Below are 23997 nucleotides of genomic sequence, written 5' to 3'. Positions count from 1 at the left end.
CTTCAAAATGCCACCGCCACCGACCACCAGCCCCTGGAGAAGAGGCTGGAAGGAGCAAAAGGGCCCCAGAGCGGATGCCCTGTTGGCGTTACCTTCACCTTGCCAGGTGTCTGCACCCGCATCACAGCCATCGCAGTGTCACCGGGGCGGTCGTGGCTGGGCACAGGGGCAGAGCGGTCCCCATCACGATGCCCTCGCCGTGCTCTTCTTCACGGGGACGCTGTGCCAGGAGCAGGTACCCAGACACCGAACTGGGATGAAAACGAAAATGAGGCTGAAAAATTACGAGGGGATGCTATGCCCACGTAATACCCCTCTGTTAACTGGAAATGCCAGAAGGCATGGCTCGGAGACACAGGTTTGAGGAGGATTTATACATTTCTATGCCACTTTTCTTGTTGTGTTTTCCAGCCTGGAGCACATCCAGCTAGCCTGCGCCTGGGACACCACCAGGGCTGTTCTTCTGGAAAGAAACAGAGCTGTTCCAGGCTCCTGCCGCCTCCGAGCCTTCGGGGACGGGGCTCTGCCGGGCCCATCAGCCAGGCAGTAAGCGTGTTTCCACACAATCTGGAAAACAGAGATTTTTCCTCAGAGGCATCGTAGCCAGCCTTGGCTGCGAGCGGGCTAGTTTACGCTTTCCAAGGCCTCCTGGTTCTACGTTTGTCTTGCACCAGAGCCAAGAGCAGTGTTATAAAAATGTCTACAGACAGCAATCCTGTGCGTGTGCGTGTGCCTGAGCACACCTGTAATTCTTGACTACGTGCCAAAGAAGTCAGGAGGCTTTCTTGCGGTGTGTGTGAGATGGTGAGAAGTGTGACTTCTATCCAGGAAGGGTCCAGATCTACCACCGCCTGATGAAGAAGAGATGCTTGGCTTGTTGGTTACAGCTTCTTCGGTTATGAGAACATCTAGTAAGCTTTTTGGCCAGAAGCTTCTCTGAAGTCATATTTTCTGAAAATAGTGACTCCGGGTTCTTGCTCTGAGGAGCATTCGGCAGCCAAGGTGCTGCACAGAGGCGGGTCTCCTATTGAATGGAGAGGGAAGCCCGGGCTTGGCGACTCACTCCAGGTGGTATTTGAAGCCAGTGGCAGAGCTAGGCTCGTTATTAAGACCACTGCTGATTTCTTGCACTATCGTAGGACTCACACATGGACCAGGAGTCTGATGACCAAGTTTTTCACAGTACAAACTTCACCTCCACCTAAGCATTCCCCTGGAGGGCTGAAAGAAAGAAGCAATCCCCTGCTGCATTGTTGCATTGCCCAGAAAAGCGGCACCCAACCTATTTTAACAACACTGTTTAGAAAGTCTTTGCTTCATGTTGTTGGCACTGAACAGCCTCGATAGCAAGGGGGCAGGGGGCTGTGCAAGCAGGGGCATGGCCCAGGAGGGCAGGATCTGCCTCGCAGAAGCCCTCACAGCAAACCAGAACAATAAGGACAGGAAAATAAGAAGTGTGCATGCTTTTAATGCCGCAAACCAAGCACAAAGGTAAGCCCTGCTCTATCTTTGGACGTTTCCAGGGTGAGGGAGCAAGCAGCTTGCAGCCAGAGCCCGCTGTTGAAGCAGGAGAATTTAATGCTGCCTGACAGTGCTTCCCCTGGTGGGCTCGCGCTCTGCACCAGCGCTCTGCTTCGCTCCCGCATGGAGCAGATGCCGCTGTTATTGCTGCTCAGAGGCAGCACCGAGACGTACAATTTCCATGTGCAGATATTTCTCTGGCGTTACATAACCCGTGTATTTAACACGCACTAAATTTTCACCGCAAATTGGCTGCCGTGGGGGCACTCAGGTTTTAAAAAAGCTGCTTCCTTCCCAAGACGTGTAGTTACACTACGGCCTTGGTTTGATCCGATTATGAAAGCCACACTCACGAATGAAGTGCGCATGGGGCTGTGGGATCTCATCATTAAAAAATAAAAAGAAGTGAATTCCCAGGGCTCATCGCTAGTTTTTCAAGCCGAACGGCGTGGAGTAGTTACAAACTGTTTCATGTTCAGCTTTCCCCACCTGTGCAGGAGCAGCAGTGTACAGCGGTATGCATCGCTGTCATGATGCCGTAAAGACGCATGCAGCAGACCACATAAGGTTCTTTGCAAGGCGCCTACCATAAGGTAAAACAATAACAATGAGATAAAACATCCATTCTTAGTCATCGGATTAGGGAGAGAAAAGATTGAATCACACTTCAGACATCTGTCTGGCTGTCTCCGAAAACTTTGTTTTCGTGCTAAGTGTAGTTTTAAAATGTCACCCTGAAAACGTGTGACATTTTAGTGGGCTGATTGCCAAGATCCTCAAATCTGTTCATTTACATATGAATCACAGCATCAAATATTTTGGAAAAAAAGTGCAAGAAACTAGAATTATGAGAGAATGCCTTACCATCCCCTTGGTTAAGTGTATGTCGGGAGGATTGTCTCTTCAGAAATCTAATATTATGAAGGAAAATGAGATTAAAGAATGCTGTGGCACTCCCATATATGCCAGTAGGTCATGATTATTGTGGTCTTTTTTATGACAGACTGTAAATAGCAGCCTGGACATTCCCTGCTCTTTCAGCGAGCCACAGAGAGCATCGCAGCACCATGGCATGCATTCGTGCAGCCCCGAGTAGGGCTCTCCACGTGCCTGATGCAGCTCCGATAAGGTCAGCGGGATCGCACCAGCATCCTCTGGTCATCTCTGCTGTGCACGCTTTCCAGTTTGCTCTGAAAAAATGACGGAGCCAAAGCAGGCAGCAAGAACCATCCATTACAAAGCTCCCATGCGCTTCAATTAGGGAGAGCTGAGGAGCCTGCACTCTGCAATTAGCTACTGTGCGCCAGGGTCCCTGATGAGGCGCGTGGGAGTTAAGCGCACGCATAAATACTTGCTGGATCAGGGCTTATGGTTAGAGAAAGTTCTTCTGGCTGAAACAAAACTTCCTATCAGGATCTAACCCTTAAACAATTTTAGTGGGAGGAGGGTGCAGTCGAGTTCCTACAGCAGGTTTTCTCATCTAGTGTAACTAGCTCGATGCAGGACTTGGCATGTCCTAAGCAATTGTTTATAGCTCCTGCACAGCACATCTGCTTTGGGAGCTGATTTGTGACGGAAATCTGCTTGAATGGAGATGGTAAATTTGATTTATTAGTGAAAAAGAAGTGGAGAATTCCTCAGCAAAACAATCTGGGTCACAATGTACTTTGGATTATAAGATTTAGTGCGGAAGAAGAGGTCCAAACCACACAATTCAAATCCAACTTTCAAGGACCGAAAGTGTTGAGGTTAATCAAAACTAGGGCTTAGTTCATTTGTTCGTGAAGATGCCTGCAGAGCTGGGAGCTGACCCCGCGCTTGGATCTTCCCATCTACCTTGGGGTCCCCCAAGACTGTGCAAATCCAGGGGCCAGACCCTTCTCCAGCTTGCAGCAGAAAGCCCCAAAGCATGCACACAAACAGACGCTTAAAGCAGCAGGCAGCCCGGGCAGGAAGGGGCACCAGCAGAGAGAGCAGGCTGGGGCTCTGTCATGGAGCTGGGGAAATGTGCAAGCGGGAATCAGGTAGGGATGGCTGCTTTGATATAATACTGCTCTCTGTGAGGCTCCCAGCCTTTGCAAGTCATCGCTGAGAGGGATGCTCCTTCCATGCTGCTCTCATGGTGTGATTGCATCACCAAAACTGTTTCTGAAACCTCTCATCTTAAGGAGACCAGACCCTCCCCTCTCCTTTACAGCCCCTCACCTTCTCTTCACTTGTGTTCACTCTGTGAACACATACGCAAAAGAAAACAGGTACGACACCCATTTCTGTAGAAGAATATATTATTTAGCAGATCAGTTTAAAAGTAAAAAAAAAAAAAAATCTGTACATCTTTGAAGGTTCTTCTTGTTGGTGGTGTTGCTTTTTGCTTTCACGAGGATAAAAGTCTGCTTGCACGGTGGTGTCAGCGTGGTGCTCCACCCCTTTGCTTGTGCTGAAGGACCCCCTGACGACAGCTGTACAGGGCCACAAAGCGAACCCGCAAACCCATGAAGGTTTTTTCTGACTTCTTCTAGTATAGAAAAACAAAATTGCTGGGCTTCTGAATGTACTGTGAACACTATAAAATTCAGAGAATAATACAGAGAAATGTGTCATTAGGGCCTACTTGGCAAACAAAAATATCTGCCAGGGCCCTGTCAGAATACAAGCATCTGTTAAGCTATGCCGTAATTAGCATACCGCTGTACACATGTATGTAGTATCTTGACTAAAACAACTTTTTCTTTTGTTTTTGGACGCCAGTGGATCATTTTTCCAGAAACAGCTCCTTACTCAGCTCCACTTTGCCCTTAAAGACAGCGGGCCTAATTCCCAGTGGTGGCCAAAAACGCAAACCCGCTGCAGACGGGAGCTGTGCTGTGACCTGCGCGGCGTCCGCAGGGGTGGCAGCGCCTGGGCGGGCGGGCAGGGCATCCATCCTGGCCACCTCTCCTCCTGAGTGGTCCCCGCTGGGTTTCGACGTAGCCGCCACGTCTGGTTGGCAAATACAGTATTTCTCGAAAAGAAAATAACCTTAGGGGTTATGTTTTGCTCAAAGTCCTTTTCTTCTCATTTCTCGGTACTGCCGGTGGTCAGGCTGTCGCTTTTCTTCTGCTGCAGCTGCAAGGAAGAGCAAAGCAGCATTAGCACCGTGGATTTGCGCAGCTGCTGTGAATCCAGCACTCATCTCCCCACAGCTTGCTATATCGCAGGCACCATTTCATCCAAACAGCTCTGCGGCTAGGCCTGGAGGAAACAGAACTCGGTGTTCCTATCATCTGCCCTGTTATGCTCTAGGACTATTTGCTAACCCCTCTTGTTTCAGGTTATTTCTGACTTCAGGCAGCTCGTATTTTCCTAAGACCTCTTGTGTCAACACGTCATAATTAAAGCTCCATCGGTTTGTATGAACTTTCTGTTTTGACAGCTTATGTAAAGCAGAAGTAAAATTTCAGCTCAGGTTGAAAAAAGAAGAGGTCTTGGAAAGTCTTGCACTCATCTCTGAGCTCTTCTTCCCTCCTTTGAGAAATGCTCCACTCTAAACTGAAGAGAGCTGAAGGCTTTCTTCTCATTTATAACTCAGTGCTCTCAAAATGCGTGGTCTTTGATAAACCAGACTTAGTATTTGTGCTGCTCAGAGGCTTTTCCTCCAAACCATTTGGGAGGAAGTGGGAACTACAGCAGAAAGCCACCACCATCCTCCTGATCCGGCCTGGGACTTCCATGTGAATGAACCTTCATTTTCCCCATAGCAAAGCATATCAGCACAACTAGTGCTCCAGGGCACTTCCCAATGTATTTAATGACACAGTGACGGATAGTGGCCTGTCTACATGATAAATTTGTTCATGTCTGAGAAAACCCTGGAGTGTGATGCCATTCGGGCAGGTTTTGTTGTCTGTCTCAGCACAGAAAGGAAGTGCTGGAAGAGGCGCGTAAGGAAGGCGTGCAAGGAAGGCCTCCTGGGGCAGGCTGGGGAAACCACTCCTGGGTTTTGGCCTCAGGCTCTGCCCTGCTGATGAAGTCCGGAGGCCACGCAGATGTGGCCAGAGGGAGCGAAGGCTGTTATATGTATATCCAACCTTCCCTAAGCCTTACACGTCAAAACAAGAGGTACTCTGTAAACAGAGGTCCCCGATCAGCCTGAGCCATGAAATGGCTTCATTTGTTTTGTGTTCAACCCCACTAGATGCTGTGTATCTGAGAGCAACCCCTCATAAAATTCAAGCCCGTCCCCCCTGTTGACAGACTTGTGAGCAGAGGTCCCTTTCCAGAAAAGAAAACCGTGCCTCGGTGGTGCAGTCCCTTGAACTGCCCGAGCCCAGGACAATTTGTTGCTACCCAGTCCAGGCCATCTCCTTCCCAGGGGAAGGCAGCTCCCTCCTGGAAGAGGAGTTTGCTGTTGCTCTCCCCTCAGGCTGTTTTCCCTGGGCTTGTTCTCCAGGTGCCCCTCCTGCAGGCATCTCCATCCCCACAGCTGTGCTGGGGTGGGTGCAGGATGCTTGTGTGCACGCAGGCTGCTGGTGGCACGTGCCTGCCTCCAGCTCAGCGTGATTAATGTGTTTCTCATGATTATGACTATGCTTTAAACATTCCTACTGTTTTGGAATTAAAGGGCTATTAAATTACAGTGTTTCACTTATTAAATCACAATGTTTGCTTTATCAAGGAGATATTTATGGCTCACCTCTCTCATAGCATCATCTATCTGTTTTAATTCCTCATAGCGGTCCCTGGATTCCCAAAGGGGCTGGAGCATCACCTCCTCCACTTCTGGGAATAGCTGGATGAAAACAAGAGAGAAAGTTGACATCTCCTTTTGCATTCACTAACCTGTACATGCTAGAAGTGGACAAAAGGCAGGGTGCGGAGCAAACATCCTCGTTTCCCTGGCTAACTCAACACCCATCAGAGCCTGTGATGAAGCACTGCACGCTCCTGGTTCTGCCCCTGGCCTTGGCTGACCCACCTTTGTTACTGTCTCAAACATGGGGATGAGAACGAACTTCAGGAAGCCGATCTGCGCCGTTGGCTTGGTCACTTTATCGCGGTCCATGAAAGGTGCCACAGGAAGCCCCTCCGATTTTTCTCGGTCACTCTGGAACAAATCCAGAGTTAAGGGACATTAATCTCGGCTGGAAGCCCATAGGGAGAGCAATGTACCAAGCAGACGACTAGCTAAAGGGCAGTAGCCTTCAGGCGCACATCTCAGTGGTGTCTGAAGATAACAGGGAATAGCAATGTGCTTCCCTCAGGCCGACATATCCTGCCTTGTTGAGAGCAAGCCTCTGAACAAAGAGAACTACAGTTAGCTACATCTATGCAGCATGGGCATGGAAGCCTTCACCTCCAGGCTTACAGGGCAACGAGGCCACCTGGTCTCTGCAATCCCATGGGAATAGTGGGGTATCATATTTCTGAGCATTCAGAAAGGTGTTAATGGCTCTCACCACTCCGAAAGAGGAGTAGGTCTTTGACTTCCTCATTCACCAGAGAGTGACTCTTTTCCAGGTACTCCTTCAGAAATTACTTGTTCTTCTTTAATAATGTTTCAAACCAGTTCTGGCTAGCTAGATAAATGGAGAATACCTCCTTTGACTGAAAGGAGTTTCCCAAGCTACCTACCTGACCCCATAACTTACTGTTTCTGTGCGGGTTCATGGGCAGGGGAGTCACAGACTGCACATGCAAAAAAGATATCCCACTGCAGACTTTCACCTACTGGCTCTGTGGGCACAGGGATTTTGTTGGGTGGCCAAAACAATAAGGCACAGAGAAATTGTAATTTTGAGGAAAAAGCTGCAGATGCAGTGAGCTAGAAGAGTGTTGTCTTTCCTCTATGAATTACAGTCAATTGCATTCATTTGCTTTCTGAACAGCTTGTCTTGCTGACCTGCTTCTTCGGCTTTCCATAAAAGAAGCCTTTCTGTCTCAGAGCTAGCCCGGGCTGTCAGGCAGCTGAGCACTCAGAACTGAGGTGGGATCTGGCCACAGCAGCCCACTGTGCAACTGCGTCGCTCCCTCATTCTTACCTGCATAAAATATTCCTCTAGCAAGCAGTCTACCCAGGGCTCTGCAACTTCCATCGGGCGGACCTCATTGGAGATATCACAGCATTTTATCAGTATCATCTTCAGCTGAAAGAGGATAATCCTTTAATACTCCAGTCTTCACGTCAGCCCTTTTTCCCCTAGCCAGAACCCGTGTCCTTACAATGCAGTGGGAGGGAATGTTCTCAGACAGAAAGGACAGCTTTAGAATTAAATCAGGGGTCTCGAATGGATTCTATTCCACTCTCCCATTTACCCCATGTAAACCACTTATCCGCTCTCTGCCTTGTTTGCCCTGCTTGCAACACTGGGATGAGATCCAGCAGGATGTGTGCTTCCCTGCTGTGTGAAGAGTTTTGGTCCCAAAAGACCATAAAGCTCATTGTGAAGCAGGGCTTAGAGGCTGTGGGGAAAGGCTTCCCTGGATGTTAAAGACTCCAGGACTTTTAAAGCTGGAATAGTCTATTTTATAAAGAGTAATTCCAAATTTAAAATCATTTTGGTGGGGCAGGGGATTCCTTTTTAACAGTGAATCTTGATTCTTGATTTTTAAATAAATGAACATTCATCTACAAGATTTCACACCGTGCGCAGAAAAATCCACAAAATCTCCTTACACAGGTCATGTGTTCTTCATTTGAGTAATCAAAATTTTCCATTTTTTCCTTGAAAGAGTCCAGTATTTCTGCATGTCTCGCCATGTCTGTAGCCAGGATCAACGTAATTATCCCCTAGCAAAGAAAACATGTTCATATTGTCAACTTGACATTCTTTACAAAGTCTATTATTACAGAGAAAAATAGGGTCTTTCACACAAGAAAAACCTCACGTGTATTACATTGTTAACACTGATCTGACTTGGAACCACCAAGCAAACTGGAAAAGGGTAATAGAAAGACCATGGTATATGCAGATCTGGGTTGGCTAGATCTGTAACACTAGTGTGACATCCTGAAGGTGCTAAGGTTTTTCCTTTCTGATTGACTAAGTGTGGAAACACAAACTTTACAACAGGATGTGAAAAGCCACTCTCTATTTGCCAAGATCCACTTTTGGTCCCTTGCAAAGCAGTGCACACTTCGGTTCCGACTCTTAATGGAGTCAACAAGGACGAGAGAAAGGCCAGTAGATGTGGATGTCCTCTGTGCTCATCCTCCTTGGATGAAGGGCTTTGAAATAACCAAGCACAACCAATGTGTTAGGAGCTCCATATCCTTGTGCTAGGCATGACTTACGATGGGAAAATATGTGGTTAATTTAAAGTTGTGGGTTCTTATGCAAATCAGTCCATTTTGGGCCCATGCCTGCTTCCCCTGCACTGACAGAGCAGTGACTCCAAATGGACCAGCATGTGAGCCCTCACACTGGTCTGCAATTTCAGCTGGTGTGAAGGAAGCTGTAATGTAGAAACTAAGAAAAAATTTTTGTCCTTAGCGCTCTATTGGGAATTCTAGCATATTTTCATTTCTCAGGGATAACCGTGACAACTCTCAGTCCACCAGAGCCTCTTCAACAGTAAAAGAGCTCTGCTGTTGCAAATCTTTTCCCATTTTGAATCCCCGCTTTAAAATTAATGCAATGTTCTCTTAAAGCATAAACTTCTACCATGAGAGCATGATCCTTTCCCAGACAGAGCTAATCGGCTCCTTCAATAATATAAATAACTACACAAAAAATGTCATGGGCTTTAACAGTTAGGATGTGCTCATTATTTCTCAGCAAGACATTCCAGGAAGTGCTCCTGTGGACATTTTCCAAGAATCCCTCTTGGATCCTCCCAGTGCGAGGGGCTTTTTCAGTCTTACCTTCTGGGGAATGATTCACTTGCAGCATACAGCAGGGAGGATGTGCATGCTGCATCTGCGGGAACAGTCTGTATAGCACAGATGGGACCAGCATTCATACCTGTCTTATCTGCTTGAATTGGTCCTGGTCGACATTGGAGAAAATGTTATATTCCGGCTGGGAAATGATCTGGAAAGCCACAGCACAGTGATGGTTCTCCAGCGGGGAGATGTCATTGTAGCGTACTGCCAGCTCCGTTCGTGCATTTATCTGATAGCTAATGTACAGAAAAAAACCATGAGAGCTCCTGCAGACTCATGCTAGCTGCTCTAAATCATGCTGCTTCCTTTTATTTACATTCTTCTGAATACTTATTCAATTAGCTGCAGTTTGGTTTTTGATTGTTAATACTAAATCAGATTTTCAGAGAAGACAGATATGACTTTAACATCATCTCAGGCACTCTTCCTCCATGTTTTTATTTATTTATTTATTATTTCACCAAGTCTCTGTAGCTTAAAGTCACATAAAATAAACACAGAAGGAGCTGTCTGGGCTTCATCCAACCCCCACTGATGCTGATGGACAGATTCTCACAGATCTCAGTCAGAACTGAGTTCTGCCCTTATTTAATGAGTGGCTACAAATAAATTAGATCATCTTCCTCTGTTTTTCACACACACATACATGCACAGAAAAGTGACCATGTGTCAACAAATCTAATTTTCTGACACGGTATTAAATAGAAAAACATACATTTCATAATTTATAATTACGAAGTAATGTGAAAGTCAAATAACCCTTGGCATTTTAGTGCAATTATTCCATCTTGGTTAGCAGAGCTATACCCATTTACGCCCTCATTCTTTCAGCTGTGAAACATTTACTTTGTTTCCTCAGGAGTGGGGGGACTAGCTGAGGCAGAGATCTGCAAAAGCCTTTCCCTTACAGAGCCAAGGCCAGCTGGCAGCCCCAATCCAGACCTGAGTTTTCTGCCTTAGCCCATGCATGAGTGAATGGCAGGGCCTTGGGGGAAGGTCGTTGCCAGCTCAAGCTGTGAGAAGGAAAACCTGATCCACCAAAAATGCCAGCTGGCCTTGCCTTCCCAATAGGCTCTAAGGCAAGCACAAGGCAGACTTACGTGTTGTTATAGCCCGGATGGTCCAAGTCGTGGCATACTGCTGCAGTCATGAGAATCAAGATGTCAATTTGGGAAAATTTCTCCTGCAAAATACAAAGCATTAATGTAGTATTGCAATTTCTACTTCCCCTGTCCCCAGCAATGAAAAGAAGTAAAAAAACACCTACATTTACATTTCGGAGAGCAGCAAATCAGAGCGAAATGAAGAATTTTTCTATACATCCATTTACTTCAGTCAAGAGAGAGAATTCTGCCTTCCCTTCCAGCAAAAATGACTCAGATTTGACTTTGTTGCATTAAATAGCATCAGCTCAAAGGAGCCAATTTGCTTGAAACTCGCTATTACTTCAGAGATCATATAAAAGCACAGATATAGTAACACAGCCCCTTACAGGTCATTTGAGCATCCTGATTAGTTAAGGTAGGGCTAGAAGATAGCTGCCATTATATTCTGTATTAACTAAAGCCATGGAAAGAGTGGGAAAAAATAAAACTCAGTATCTCTACAGCTTCTGAATAGGATGAACTTCAGCAAGTTCATTCAAACAAGTTTTTCTCCATACTCCTGACAAGAAATGCCAGGAACTGAGATGTATAACTATGGATGAAAAAAGGAGACTTCTGACTGGATCAAATCTGGTTTCTGCAGAAATACACATACCTGGAGACTGCAGAGCGAGATCATGCTGTACATCATCTGGGTCACGCAGAAGCAGTGCCGGAAATTGTGAAAGGGGTTGTTTCTGTAGTTGTCATGAATGCACAGCTGCAAAGAGAGGGAGCGGAGTCGTCAGAGATAGGAGAGCTCTTTCTTTACAAAAATGTGTGTATGTATGCTTCGTGCCATCCCTGGAGGCACTCTGTGTCCCCACAGGAGTCCTGTGGAGCCCAGCATCATTCTCTGCTAGGACAGGGTGACAGCACAGGGACCTGACGCTGACTTTTGGGGGGAGGATGAGAGGTCACTGCCTTTCAAGAGTCTGCCAGCAGGTAAAGCCTGCATCAGCTTCTCCCTCTGACCAGCTGGCCCTGGGCAAACATCCCAGCACAGCTGGAGGTGCATCTCAGGCTGGCGACAGGGCTCCGTGCTCTCATCCTGAACTGGTGGGTAAACGGCAGCGCTGGGGCGTGGAAAGAGCTCAAAGTACATCGCCAGTGCCCTCTCTTGCAATCTTCTAATCACCGTTATAAAGGGTGAATTTACTGCAAGAGTCCTCAAGTCCCACCAGGATCCAGCCCTTCAACCAGGGACCTGACTTCTGGGAAGCCATGAGACTTTGGATGAAGTCAAGAGAGCTGTGGGGTTTTGATGCTTATTAAATATTTGGGGGCTTCATTGCAAAAATCTGCTCAGCTTATCCTGCAGCAGGGACTTCAGAAATGTCACATCATTTTACGACAAATAACTAATGCCCCGCTATAGCTGACAGCCGGGCTGGTGGGCGGCATCTTGCAGCCACCGCACCGACACCGCGGTCGTGCCCAGGCACCGTGCAGCACCGCGGGGCTGTAACGTATACATCCAGCAGCAGAGCCCCGAGCATCCCAGGGGAGTCCTGACTCAGAGCACTGGAGGGCTGGAGTGACTGGGCTGCATTAGTCATCCTTTCCTCCGCTTTCTGGAGCATTTCTGCAGCCAGTGGATGTGGGAGCAGGAAGGCAAGCGTGCGCGAGAGGCGGCTTTTCCTCACCCACTTCAGTTCAAACTGGTGCCCACGCTGTGCCCGGGGAGGTAGCACAGGTGGAAGCAAAGTCCTCCGGGATTTTTTTAAATCATCTTTCTGTGAAGCTGGTGTTTGAGAATGGAAAATACATAAAAAAAAAAACCACCCTCCCCTCATTGTTCTCCAATACTAGTGGTAACAAACTACGTGGAGATGCAAGCTAACAGGAAGCTGCCTGCCCTAGTGCTTGTGGGTGGCATGTTGGTGTGTGTTGATGTATCACCTTGTTGCCCGTGTTTTCAGGCTGTGAGACAGGAGGAGGAAAGTTTCTGTTTCATCTGTTCTGTGCTAGCCCTGATTGTATTGGGTTTCATCCTACCCCTTCCGTTCAGCTGCTTTCCCAGGTCAGCAGCACCAAGCTTTTCATCTGCCTTCTTCGGGGAGAGATTTCCCAGTTCTTGATCCTTTTTCCTCTCCCCTTTAATATAGACATATTATTTTTCTAAAATCGCTTAACCAGTCCTACACATAAACTCCAGCTAAGTTTTATGCCTTATCTAGGGACATAGTAACTTCGGTCCACTTTGTCCCTTCTTCCAGTCTCTAATAACCCTAAAGCCTCCAGCCTGCAGCAGCACCCCAAGCAGTGACAATCTCTGCCCTGTGCGTGCTGGTGCCCAGGTGCTTCTGCTCTTGTTGAAACGATGCTTTGTGTTTTCTAGCCACCTTCTGAAAGTGTGGAATTTGTTCAGTCCTTCCTGGGGGTCTACATCAAGCATGTAAAACAGTCAAACTGTCCCCTCTATTCTGTGCATAGTCTTCAGGAGGAGACTGGCAAGACATAATTCTTCTCTACAGAAATTGTACGAGACATACACATACTGAACATGATGTTTTTAATTCTCGTTTTGATCAATTTTCCAGGTGGATGAGCAAGTTCAACTAACTGCAATTCTTCAGAGTATCCCTAAATCCTTCTTAAACTATCAGCAGAACATTTACTGTTCCACGTCCTCTAGGAATATGATAGGTTTTTCTGAGAAAGCCAATGGTTTTTTTTTTTCTTTGTTTTTTTTTTTTTTTTTCTCTGAGAAAGTCAGTGCTTCAACTTTTTGGCAAATTTTGTCTTGCAGTCTTACTTGGACCTGACAACACTGATTTTGTAATGCTCCAGCATCTCTTCTATAGACATCTTAGTTTTGGTATGATCTTGTCTTTCATGATTTGCATCTCTGTCAAATTCTCAACATTAAAGACCAAGGCAAAAAAAGGTTATTTAGCTTCTCAGAATTTCCTTTTCCATCCTGCCTTGCTCTTTTACTCCCTATGGTTAAACACACTGAATGATTATTGCAAAGACTGTTGTGTTTTTTTTGACCATATCTGAAGCCACTCATCTTGTCTCCACTTACATTTGTTACCAAGAGCGTTCACTGGAAATGAACTGCTCTCAGTATTAGAAAGCCCAACAAACAAATGCAAGGCAGTTAAAAAATTGTCATTAAGAATTGTCATCTGTGACCACAAGAATGCAAACATCTGCTGAAGGACTTAGACTTTAAGAATTTGTATAGATTGCCTGATTTCAATGGTATTACTTGTGTAAGCCAAATTAATTCCTTGCGTGTTTCACTTATTGATTTTAAATTTGAAAAATGGCAAATATCAGTAATTTGAAATACTTACCAACCACCTCTTTAACGTGATAGGATTGATGTTGAAGTCTTTCACCAGCCCAAGATCATGGTACATATGTTCCAAACAACTCAGCATCTGTAGCCAGGAAAAGACGGGTTATTGGCTTGGTAAATATCAGCTGAGTTTACAATATGTTGCGAAGTGAATTTCGTCCTTGCAAGCACTGAATAATTGCAGGGCCCTCTTGCTAAGATGAAAGAAAGATGTTCAAAGATTGCTTGATTAAAGACAGTGCAAGAGGGGAGGCAGAGAGGTTCTGAGAGCTTTCTGAAGTAGGCAGATCGCTGTGGACTTCATAGGTTTTGTGCTGGGCTTTGAATCACACCAGCTCTCTTTAGTAATTGTGATTTGTACATATCACAGCAATTTCTTCTCGTGAAAAAGTATAGCCATTTTTCTAATTCAGGTGGGATATGGGCTTGTTGTAGTTCTCAATGAAATCAGGGATGTAAACAGCTGAGGTCCTAGCTGTCCAGAAAATGACAGCAGAAAGTTATCCCTCAAGAAACGTGTGCTCTGGTTCTAACTCTACAACACTGCAGCAGGTTTGGGAACATCCATCCGCTCCCTTGAACTCTAGCTGTGACTCCCAGCAGCTGAAAGGCGAGGGCGGGCTGCTCCTCTGAGGCAGCATCTGCTCTGCGGCAGGAAGGGGATGCAGGCAGTTCAGCCCTGCCGCTCCCCGTTCGTCTTCTGGGTTTGAAAACATTGCAGACGAAAGGTATCGATAATCGGATGTGCCTGGGCACATAACAGCTGCCACCCGCCAGACACGAACAGATTTCCGGGAGTTCAGGAGCCTGCGTATCTGCATTCCCGTTTCTGAGGGCAAAATCTGCAGGGGGTAAAGTGCAGCCATGATATGAGCCGCTGCAGTCCTCGCTATAGACCGATCCAGGAGTTTTAATACGATGAGTGCAATGTCACAAATGTGGCCTTGGAGATATTTTTAGTTAGCTAGGTTTCTGTTATTTAGGCTCTTACAAACACTCCCGAAAAATGACTTCATCTGACGAATTTTTATATGTATCCAGGGAATATACATCGTTCATGCAGTAACAAGGGGGCTGATTTTGAGTCATTCAAACAGGAAGAAAAAGTCTTTCCTACAGGACTCGAGGGACAATGCCACAAGCTGATCAGTGCTCACATCACATGGCCAGCATTTCGCTGTAGACCACCATGTCCTGTCCCTAGCCCATCTAAAGCAGAGCAACTAAGGTTTATAATCTGCCTGCTCCACGTGGGGCATGCAGACGAATGCTCATTGCTAAGCAAGCACTGACAAAATCGAAATATTCTCTGTAAACATAAACCAGAGCTGAAAGGGTGAGACAAACCCATATGGTGCTCTGCTCACCAGACCTTGCACAGTATCTTATTGCTGAGCAGCACGCCTCCTTGCAGGGCATGCCTAATCTCCGCACCCTCTTGTTAGCCTCCTTCACGCCACCATATAGTGTTTCCTAGCACTCTGAACGAGTCACTGTGCTAAAACACCATGCCTCAGCACACAAGAATCCGTGGATAATGGTTTTTGTCTCTGTTTTGTCCCTATTCTTTCTTAACAGTCAGAGCAGCGAGCCAGCAGTGTTGTGGTCCACCTGGCAGGTCGTAATTCTCTCGTGTGTTAGACCTGACAAGTGCTGAAAAGTTGGGGGCGAGCCATTTCGCCTGGGCAGTCGTATGGCTGTGATACAGGGAAAAAGGGCTGGGGAGGGAGCTGTAACTGCTGAGCACCAGCCCCAGCTTGGCACGGACCACGGGATGTGCTGCCAGCCTCTGCCAGTGGGAGACCGACCCAAAGCCACCGGAGAGTCCTTCTGTTCTTCTACCAGCCAGATGCAATATCCGACAGGAAACGTGCTGTTCCTGTGGGAGGGTGTGGGGTATTTTTCCATGTCATGTTGCTCTAGAGGTGCTGAGCCAGAATGACTCTTGTACTCATCTTATTGAGACAGTAATTAAGGTAATTGCTGCTGGAGGTGCTGCTAGAACATCCCACTCCTTCCCTTGAGAAAAGCCCAGCATTAAACCCCTGGTTTAGTCCTGCTCTCCCTTACATTTTTCCTAGGTGACATTTGCTCTTATTTACTGAACCTTGTTTTAGATCGTATTATAAGCTGACCATTATGGAGGCACCCTTCTCCTTCATATTTCTACAGAGGTTTACATATGGGCTTTCTAGGAGCTTCTGCAATACAGGCAACAAACAAAGAATAACACTAATAGCAATAAAAAATTGCAACAGCAATAGGAAAAAAGAAAAAGAAAAAGCAAGAAGAAAATACTGATAGGTCATGCATACAGGTTTGCAACCTCTTCACAATACACTGCAGAACAACCCTTTCCTAAAAGCGTGTGAATCAACGCATGCACCTCTGCCTGCCTTCATACAGCAGCACTCAGCTTCATTGATTATTGCTGATGCCCTTAAGCATGTGCTTTGCTGGGGATTGATTTTTTTTCAGATGAAAAGGCACAGGAGAACTCCTGTGGCAGCAATGATAGTGCACTGGTCGTTGTGGGACATTAGGAAAAGATTAAAGGGGAAAAGAAAGAGGAGTCAGAATATCATAACCCGCATTATCTCTCTGGCATCTGGTAGGGAAAAGTACTGTGATATGAAGATGAGAAAAATACATCGGGTAAGGTGCAGAGAAGGGACTATCTGAAAAGGCTCTTCTGGCCTTTGTGGCTCTCAGAAAAAGTGAAAACCCAGCTAGAATGACATCGGTACCTCATTGGGCTCCCACAGCCAGACGTCAAATGTTGGTTTCCGAAGTGCTTCGATGGTCTCCTGGGACAGCATGTACTGCAGATAAAAAAGCAGCCAGCATTAGCAAGGGTCCCCTGCCACCAGTTCCCATCCACATGGGGTTTAGCTGGATTTCCCAAGGAAAAAGCAACACACCTCTCCCTCTGCCTGCCTAGCAGTGGGCTGCTGAATGGCAGAGGTCCTTGCAGACTAGGGAGGAAGAGGTTTGGGAGGAGACGGAGGAGGATGGAGGTGTTATGAGTGGGCTTGCAGGTAAATCCAGCAAGGGGATGTAAAGGGCATGGGTGTGGATCTGTCCCTGGCTGCACCAACTCCTCTGCCGGCTGAGCATCACGACATGCGGTGCAGCCAGTCCTGGCAGGATGCTGTGGAGCGTCTGTGCTTGTAGCACTAAATTAGCTGCCGGGTGTGATGTATCATCTTTCGGGTGATTTATGCTCCCACTTTGTGTATTTTTTCAAGAACGCCTACATTTTCAAAGTGGTTGTCAGCCTGCACGATTTGAGTGATTTTTTATTGTTACGCTCAGAGGTGCAAAACAGAATTGAGCTCATCGGCCAGTTGCAATTTGTTTACAAAATGAAAAAAAAGGAGCACGGAGGGTTAAAAAAACAGGCTAGATCTGCACTCTCCTGAATCACATTTTCGAGACTCTGTTGATCAGAGTCATTCTGGGACAGAAAAGCCTTGTAGCTTTAATTGGCACATTTACTATAGCTGTCTCTAATTAGTTTGGGCTTACTGTGCTGAGCAGGTGAATGAAATTACCCGAGTCTCAAATTGTTGATACTCAAGGAAGGATAACACTGAAGACAAATTTTTCTTCTTGAGAAGGCAATGATGCTTTTGAATATATAATGTACATTTAATAATGATGTTCTGCAAGAAGTCTGTGAATTGCCAGTGCTGGTTTGTTAACATCTTCATTCTGTGGATTCATCACTTCCTAGCCTCTCTTAACATTGGACAAATCCAGCACCTGACAACTGATAACAAATTTTACAAATCTATCAGACAGAAGGCAAACTTCTTCTGAAACCAAAACGCCTATGAGCTTTGGTCTCGTGGCAATACAGACTAGTGGTTCACCCCGTAGTCACTCAGTACAGCTCTAGTTGTTAACTCAGGGTTCTAATACCATAGTGGTAGATCTAAGGTTGATTTGACTTTAAATCTACTTTATTATCAAAGGAAGTTATCAAGGGAAAAAAAAACAATTTTAGAACTGATGTTTTACGGAAATATATGTTAATGTCAGGAACACAGGCCTGTCGAGCAAAAGTTAATGAAAAGAAATGTAAGGCATCTTCAGAGACCTAGATGTCGCTTTTGCTAGGCAGAACAGAATAAACAGCTTCCTTCTACTAACACGGCAGGACTTACAATTTGCTGCTCTCTAAAGCTCTGAAGACAAATGTGCAAGGATGCACGTCCACATCATACACCTGCATCGCGGGTGACCATGTGCACTCGAAAGTGACCGAGCCAGCTTTGATGTGTGCAAGCAAATGCCTGCTGTTAAAGTGTGATTTGCATGCATGTGCGCTGGTGTTTTGTGAAGGCCTGGGCTGGGCATGGGGCAGAGCACACCTGGTAGCTTTGAAAAACTGTGGCCAGTGCAAAGAGCAAAGATCCAGTGTGCTTCATGGTCCCAGCCCCATTTATCACTGCGGGTTTCTACTTGTATGTACCCAGTAGACATTTTTCTTCAAGCATTACTGTTTGTTGTTTTTTTTTTTTTGTCTAGCAAATACACTAACTTCTTTTCTCAGGGACAATGAATCATCCTGGAGAGAATCCAATGTCGCATTTTCTCTCTGTTTCCCTAGGTGAAGCATCCCCATAAATTACTTTTTAAATTAAAAAATAATCCATTAGGAGAAACCAGGCAGCAGAACTATTTTCAATTACAGTAGAGCTTTATAGGCCTTTTTGGTTGTTTACTACGAGCATGCAGAATAAACAAATATAACTAGACAAAAGAGCGTTAAATGTTGACAAATGCAAAATGTTCATTAACATTTCAAACGCTAATGAGCTTTCAAGTATTAAAGACTACTGAGGAACCAACTCTAAGCTCACCGCAGGCAATGACATTATGGAAGCTTTTCCATTAGCTTCCAGGGATTTTGGATCAGGCCCTGGATTTAGAAGAGCTAGGAGGCAGGCAGCGAGGAGGCAGGCTTTGTAAGCCAGCACTTGTCAGGGCAGCAAGCACGCGGCAGGACTCTGGTAAGATCAAGCATTGCACCGTACCTTTGGGTAGGATGGTACATCCCGCCGGGGAGTCAGCCTCTTGTTTTCATCCAAAAAGCTGTACTTGCAGGGACAGGTAGTCCTGAAATTAAATATTCAGGGAATGAAAAACCATGGTGCCTTGAGAAGTGCCAGAAGTGCTCTGGTCTCTCGGTAGGCATCACTTGGAGAACCATGCAGCCTCCCAACCTCTTTCTAACGTGGTGCTGCTCAAAAGCTTTAAAAGTGTGATCTTTAGGATCTTCTCCCCTTGTGCAACATTCCCCTTACCCTTCTCTGTGTATTTGAATTCAACCCAGGAGCATCTTTCTTCAGACAGGTATCCATAGATATCTATCCATAGATACTTGAACAAGGTAACTTTTCTTTCAGCGGGCATCTTGTGTCTGCACATGCCATGCGGGAGACATTTGCAGACTCCAAGGCTGCATCAGGGCGGGTGAGCATCTGTTCTGAGGCATGACCATCTCGCCTGCTGTCCTTCAGCTGGGACAACAGCACGGAGGCACCAAGGCTTAGCAGATACAGTCTGCTTGGCTCCCCAGTCCTGGAGGATGGGAGCCACTGCCAGCAATTACAACTAATTAACACTTTCCTGGTTACTAACACCAGCTGCCAGCTATCTACTCTTCCTCTGAGTGCAGAAGAGCCAAGCTGATGCTGTCCCATCTGAGCAGAGGGCTGTGATGCTGGGAGATGCTCCTGCCTTTGCAGGACATCTATGTTTCTGCACCACAGCATGAGGGCAAGAAACTCGTAGTTGCCAGCAGAAGTGTCCCCACAGCCACGGGGGCACAATAAAACTGATCGCTCCATGGTGTCACCCCCAGCAATCAGATAATGCTTCAGCTCGGCACGTGGTTCCCTGGTGGCTGATCACATGGGCTTTGGTAACTGTCCTGCGATGATGACCTTGCATTTTGCATTTATCCCTGCAGTCCTAACATTTGGATCATCCCTTCTCATTTTTCAACCCCCCTGACGAGTGAAGCGAACCAAAGTAGTCCATTAACATGTTTTGTCACTTTTTCAGGATTCACAGATTTGATAGCGCTTCTCTTCTCTCTCCTCTCTTCTTTCTTCTCTATTGGGAATTGGCCCCAGCCTCTTGACTTTTCTCCTCTCAACGTTGACCTCTGCTATCATTTCTCATGGTTTTGTCTGAATCCTCTGCAAAGTTATGTCATCTTTTAGCTCACAGTGCTCAGCCGGCTTCAGCCAGCTGCCTCCCCCTGCCCTGCGCAAGGGGATTCTCAGCTGGTGAAACGCTGTCTCCATCGCCTCTAAATCCTCTTCCTCAAAACTTCACTGTGAGGGGTGTTAGTGGGATAAAAATAGTGAGATTGGGGCATTCCTTGCCCTAACTGGAGCTGACTGCCAGGGTTAGCTGGGGGCCAGCCGACTGCCCCTATTTCCCAGCTGCTGTAAAACTTTGAAGCCTTCCTCCTGCCAAGCTGGGGAACACATCAGAGCTGGGATGCATCAGACCTTTACAAAAGTGAAACTGTATCTGCAAATGATCGTGTTTTTAAATGGCACTATAATGTTATTAGCATCTGCTAGCTTGAGCACAGAAAGCAGACTGGCAAAAAAAAAAAAGAAAAGCGATTTGAGTGGGCGCAAGTGGAGTTGCTTTGCTCTTCTGCAGGGTAGAGATGCACATTTCACATGCGTGATGACTCTTACAGACCTAGCTGTTCCTCCTTACTCTGCTGTTAGGTCACAGCAAGCGTAAGGATAGGTAGCCACGCACGAGTATAGCTATGCATGTTGTGATATTACCGAAGGGATATATGCGCTCACACGTTTGTGTATATTAACGTACACCACAGGGAGTAGGGACATGGCCCGTGTGCAGCCGTGGCCACCTGGGAAGGGGGAGTCAGGGCTTGTCCTCAGCAGATCCCAGTGGGGACCTCCTGGTGGCCAGGCCACCGAGAGCCCTCTTGGCCACCACGGAGGGATGAGCAACACCAGGGACAGCCAGCCTGGCCCGGGGCCAACTGCACGGGGCCGGCACAGCGCTCCCTGCTCCCTCTGCTCTGTTAGCAGGTTGCTGTTTGTGCTACAGAATGCAGATTGTAAAAGGACAGCCTGCGACGGGAATGAGTCACGGCTGCTGCTGGGGCAGCCTGGTACTTCCTGAAGCACCTGGCAGCCACCCTGCGAAAGGGAGCCTGCAATAGCTGCTTTTTTTGGCTTTAGCCATCTGCCCGCGCATCGCTGCGCTCCTAAATGCAGCTCTCCCAGCTCCCCACAGCAGCAGAGATAAAAAAAAAACCACGTATGTTACTTGCATCGCGCCGGGCACAGGTCAGCATACGTGCGTTTGCGTTTGCTGCCCATCTGAGCTCTGCCTTTTCTAAGGAACTTTCCTCACACATCTGAAGGAGGCGTGAAGCAACCTGCAGTCTCTCACACCGGTGTGAATCTGGAGCAGGTCTCCCGAGGTTAATAACATTACTCTGCGTTTATGCCAGTACGACAGGTGAAATTGGCCTTAGACTGAACAGGACTGCATTAATACCCTGCCTCCTGGAATATCTGGATAGTAAAATTTATAAAGGCAAGCGATTATAAAGCCTAATTCTTCTAGCAAATCCCCCATTGCCCTCAATAGGAAACAGTTTTGATTAAAGGTCACCGAGCTTGACCCCAAATGAAGAAGAAGCGTGTGGCTGTCAGCACAGCACAGTTACACTTGCTGAGAAACCCCCTCACCCCCGCTCAGAGCAAGGTGCCTCCCGCTCAGTAACCTTCCCCATCCATCATCCTGCAACGATGATGTGCTTGTCCGGACAGGACACTTCAGTGACACAGGGGCAGACTCACCAGCTGAGACCGCATACCCTACAGAATGCATTTCTTTCCTGGTGTTGTTTTAATTACTGCAAAACCAAGCCTGACAATTGTGGCGAGCCCTCGAATTATAAAGTAAATTCCCAAATTCTTGTCAAAATTGGAATGGATGCTTTATAAACAACATGAGATCATAATTAGAAGAGCAGTTACAAATACATTTGCTGTTTTCCAGAACGTGGTTTGAATCTTACTGGCGCTAATTGGAGCTCTAGCCAGATCCCAAGCAAGCACTACATTTTGCAAAAGGTCTTTTCCCATTCCTTCTCTCTCTGTACATCTGGACGAAGCATTGCCATTCAGCACAGTGAAGCACAGGAAAAATCACCCTCTGTAGCAAGACCTGCTTCTCTATTCATGTGGCCCCAGCTACTTTAACTGATGAATGGCACCGGATCCTCAAATGTTAAATTAATTTGTTGTTTCTTTCCTTGCTCTGTTGCTTTTAAACCCAGTGGACAACTCGATCCTGCAGAAATGTTGCAGGAGGGTTTGAAAGCAGCCGCTTATTTCTCTGGGTAGGTCTGGCGCAGAACTTACCTGCTGCTTCTTGCTGCCATTTCCTCCCTCATCTTTTTAATGTCGCTCTTGCATTTCTCAATCTCCACCACTTTCAGGCCTTCCACTGTCAACAAAGGAAAACACCAGGGGTGTTACCATGGCGAAACCCAAAGGCTCTGGTTTCACAATTGTGCAAAATTTCAAAGGGCTTTAAGAGGGGGGGCTGTCCAGGGAGCGAGCTAGCCCCGACAGCCCGCCCCGGCTCTCACACACGCAGGTGCTGCCAAAGCGATAAGTCCTGAAAACCCATAGGCATCCTTGGCTGCCAATTTCAGATAATAGCTCGAGTATTTTAATTCACAGACCGGCTACAACGTCTCGGCTTTTCCACGATTGCTAGCAGCAGCCGGCTTGTTCTGATGCCTTGACTTCTCTGCCGTACAGCACGAATCAAAGGAAATCCTGAGCAAAAAAAAAAACCCTCCCGCGATGGGGTGGTAAGCGCAGCTAGACAAACGTGTCCCAGAAGGATCCGAATTCCCATTAAGATAAAAGGTTTTAATTTGAAAGTTCACGCGGAGCACTGAGAGGCATTGCTGGGTACAGAGAAGCCAAAGCGAGACTGCAGGAGTGAGAGAGGAACATTGAAAAATTTTGACTGCAACCATTGATTTCATCTTTATAGGTATTGAAGATCTGTCACATGTTTTTGCCAATCAATTGTGCAATCAAAGGTTATTTCTGCATGCGGCACAGAAAATCCTATATCCCCCCTCTCTGTGTAATTAGGAGAGCCACGAGGCAGAAAGTTTGATTGCCTCTTCGTGCTGCAATGCATTTCGGTCCACGCAGCTGGGACACCCCTGCGCAGGGCGAGTGCAGGGATACTCTCCCTTCCCCTCTTGTGAACTGCCAGCACGCCCAAGGACGTAACGTGGCACCGTTTATTAGGAACATGTCATTCACAGGTAGTCATTTCACAGCTCATTTGTGTGCTGAACTCATCGCTTGCATGGCCAAGCTGTGGTTCAAGGAGCTCGAGGGAAGGTGCAATGGGCCGATCAGCATTCAGTCACTTTCTTAGAAGATAAGCACCGAAATCATACTGACCTGGAGGGGAACATGAACGTGATGAAAAACTGTCTTGGAAGGGCACAGCTCTGCAGTTAAGCAGAGACCTCATTTCTTTATGCTGGTAACAACAAAGATTGCTTTTGGATGAAGAACCAGGGAAGGGGAAAAAAAAACAGATGATTTTGAACCAAGCCAAAAATGTCATCTACCAGGAGAGGGAAGGAAAAGGAGTTTGATTTATGCTTGATCACAGGGATACCCTCTGCTAAAAAACCCCATTTCCAGATGAACATGTATTTTTGTCTAGCACCGTTGAAAGCAATTTCTTTGAGTGATCGCAAAGTGACAATAGAAGCAAGACGCTGTCCTGCTTAGTCAATATCTGCATTCTGGGGATCACATTGTGCTTTTTTGGATACCCAGTTGCTGCACTGCTATATATTCAAGGGTATCCACCTGGGGGAAGCTTGGGGGCTGCCGAAGTGGTGGCTGGTGCCTGTGCAAAGCAGCGGGAGCGGAGCAGGGTTACCAGACCCACAGGGTGGTAGGGCAGGCAACCGCGGAGGGGAGAGGAGATACGGTGCAAAATGGCAGCCCTGAGCGTTTTTCCCTGTTGCGTCTCTTCAGCTTGCTTCCAAATCCTCTCCAGGGGAGCAGGGAATTTACATAATTATTTTCTTAAGG

General features: G+C 46.8%; 1 protein-coding gene across 13 annotated transcripts in view; it reads right to left on the bottom strand.

Moving 5' to 3' along the window:
- Window positions 1-3788: 3788 nt before the first annotated feature.
- PDE9A (phosphodiesterase 9A) overlaps window positions 3789-23997 on the bottom strand; it is a 43929-nt gene continuing 23720 nt past the window's right edge. For all 13 annotated transcript variants that reach the window (XM_080577764.1, XM_080577770.1, XM_080577769.1 and 10 more), the window contains 12 exons: window positions 22279-22363; window positions 18880-18961; window positions 16585-16659; window positions 13833-13919; window positions 11144-11248; window positions 10483-10565; window positions 9462-9618; window positions 8174-8287; window positions 7539-7643; window positions 6476-6604; window positions 6194-6289; window positions 3789-4626 (listed from right to left, as the gene is read on the bottom strand). In XM_080577764.1, coding sequence (XP_080433890.1) covers window positions 4576-4626; window positions 6194-6289; window positions 6476-6604; window positions 7539-7643; window positions 8174-8287; window positions 9462-9618; window positions 10483-10565; window positions 11144-11248; window positions 13833-13919; window positions 16585-16659; window positions 18880-18961; window positions 22279-22363 — 1169 coding nt within the window. In that variant the 3' untranslated portion in view covers window positions 3789-4575. The remainder of the gene's footprint in view (window positions 4627-6193; window positions 6290-6475; window positions 6605-7538; window positions 7644-8173; window positions 8288-9461; window positions 9619-10482; window positions 10566-11143; window positions 11249-13832; window positions 13920-16584; window positions 16660-18879; window positions 18962-22278; window positions 22364-23997) is intronic.

Source organism: Anser brachyrhynchus, assembly GCF_964034855.1.
Source record: "Anser brachyrhynchus genome assembly, chromosome: 1".
Taxonomy (NCBI): domain Eukaryota; kingdom Metazoa; phylum Chordata; class Aves; order Anseriformes; family Anatidae; genus Anser; species Anser brachyrhynchus.
Note: the sequence above shows the minus strand (reverse complement) of the source record. Positions and strands in the feature narration are given on the sequence as shown.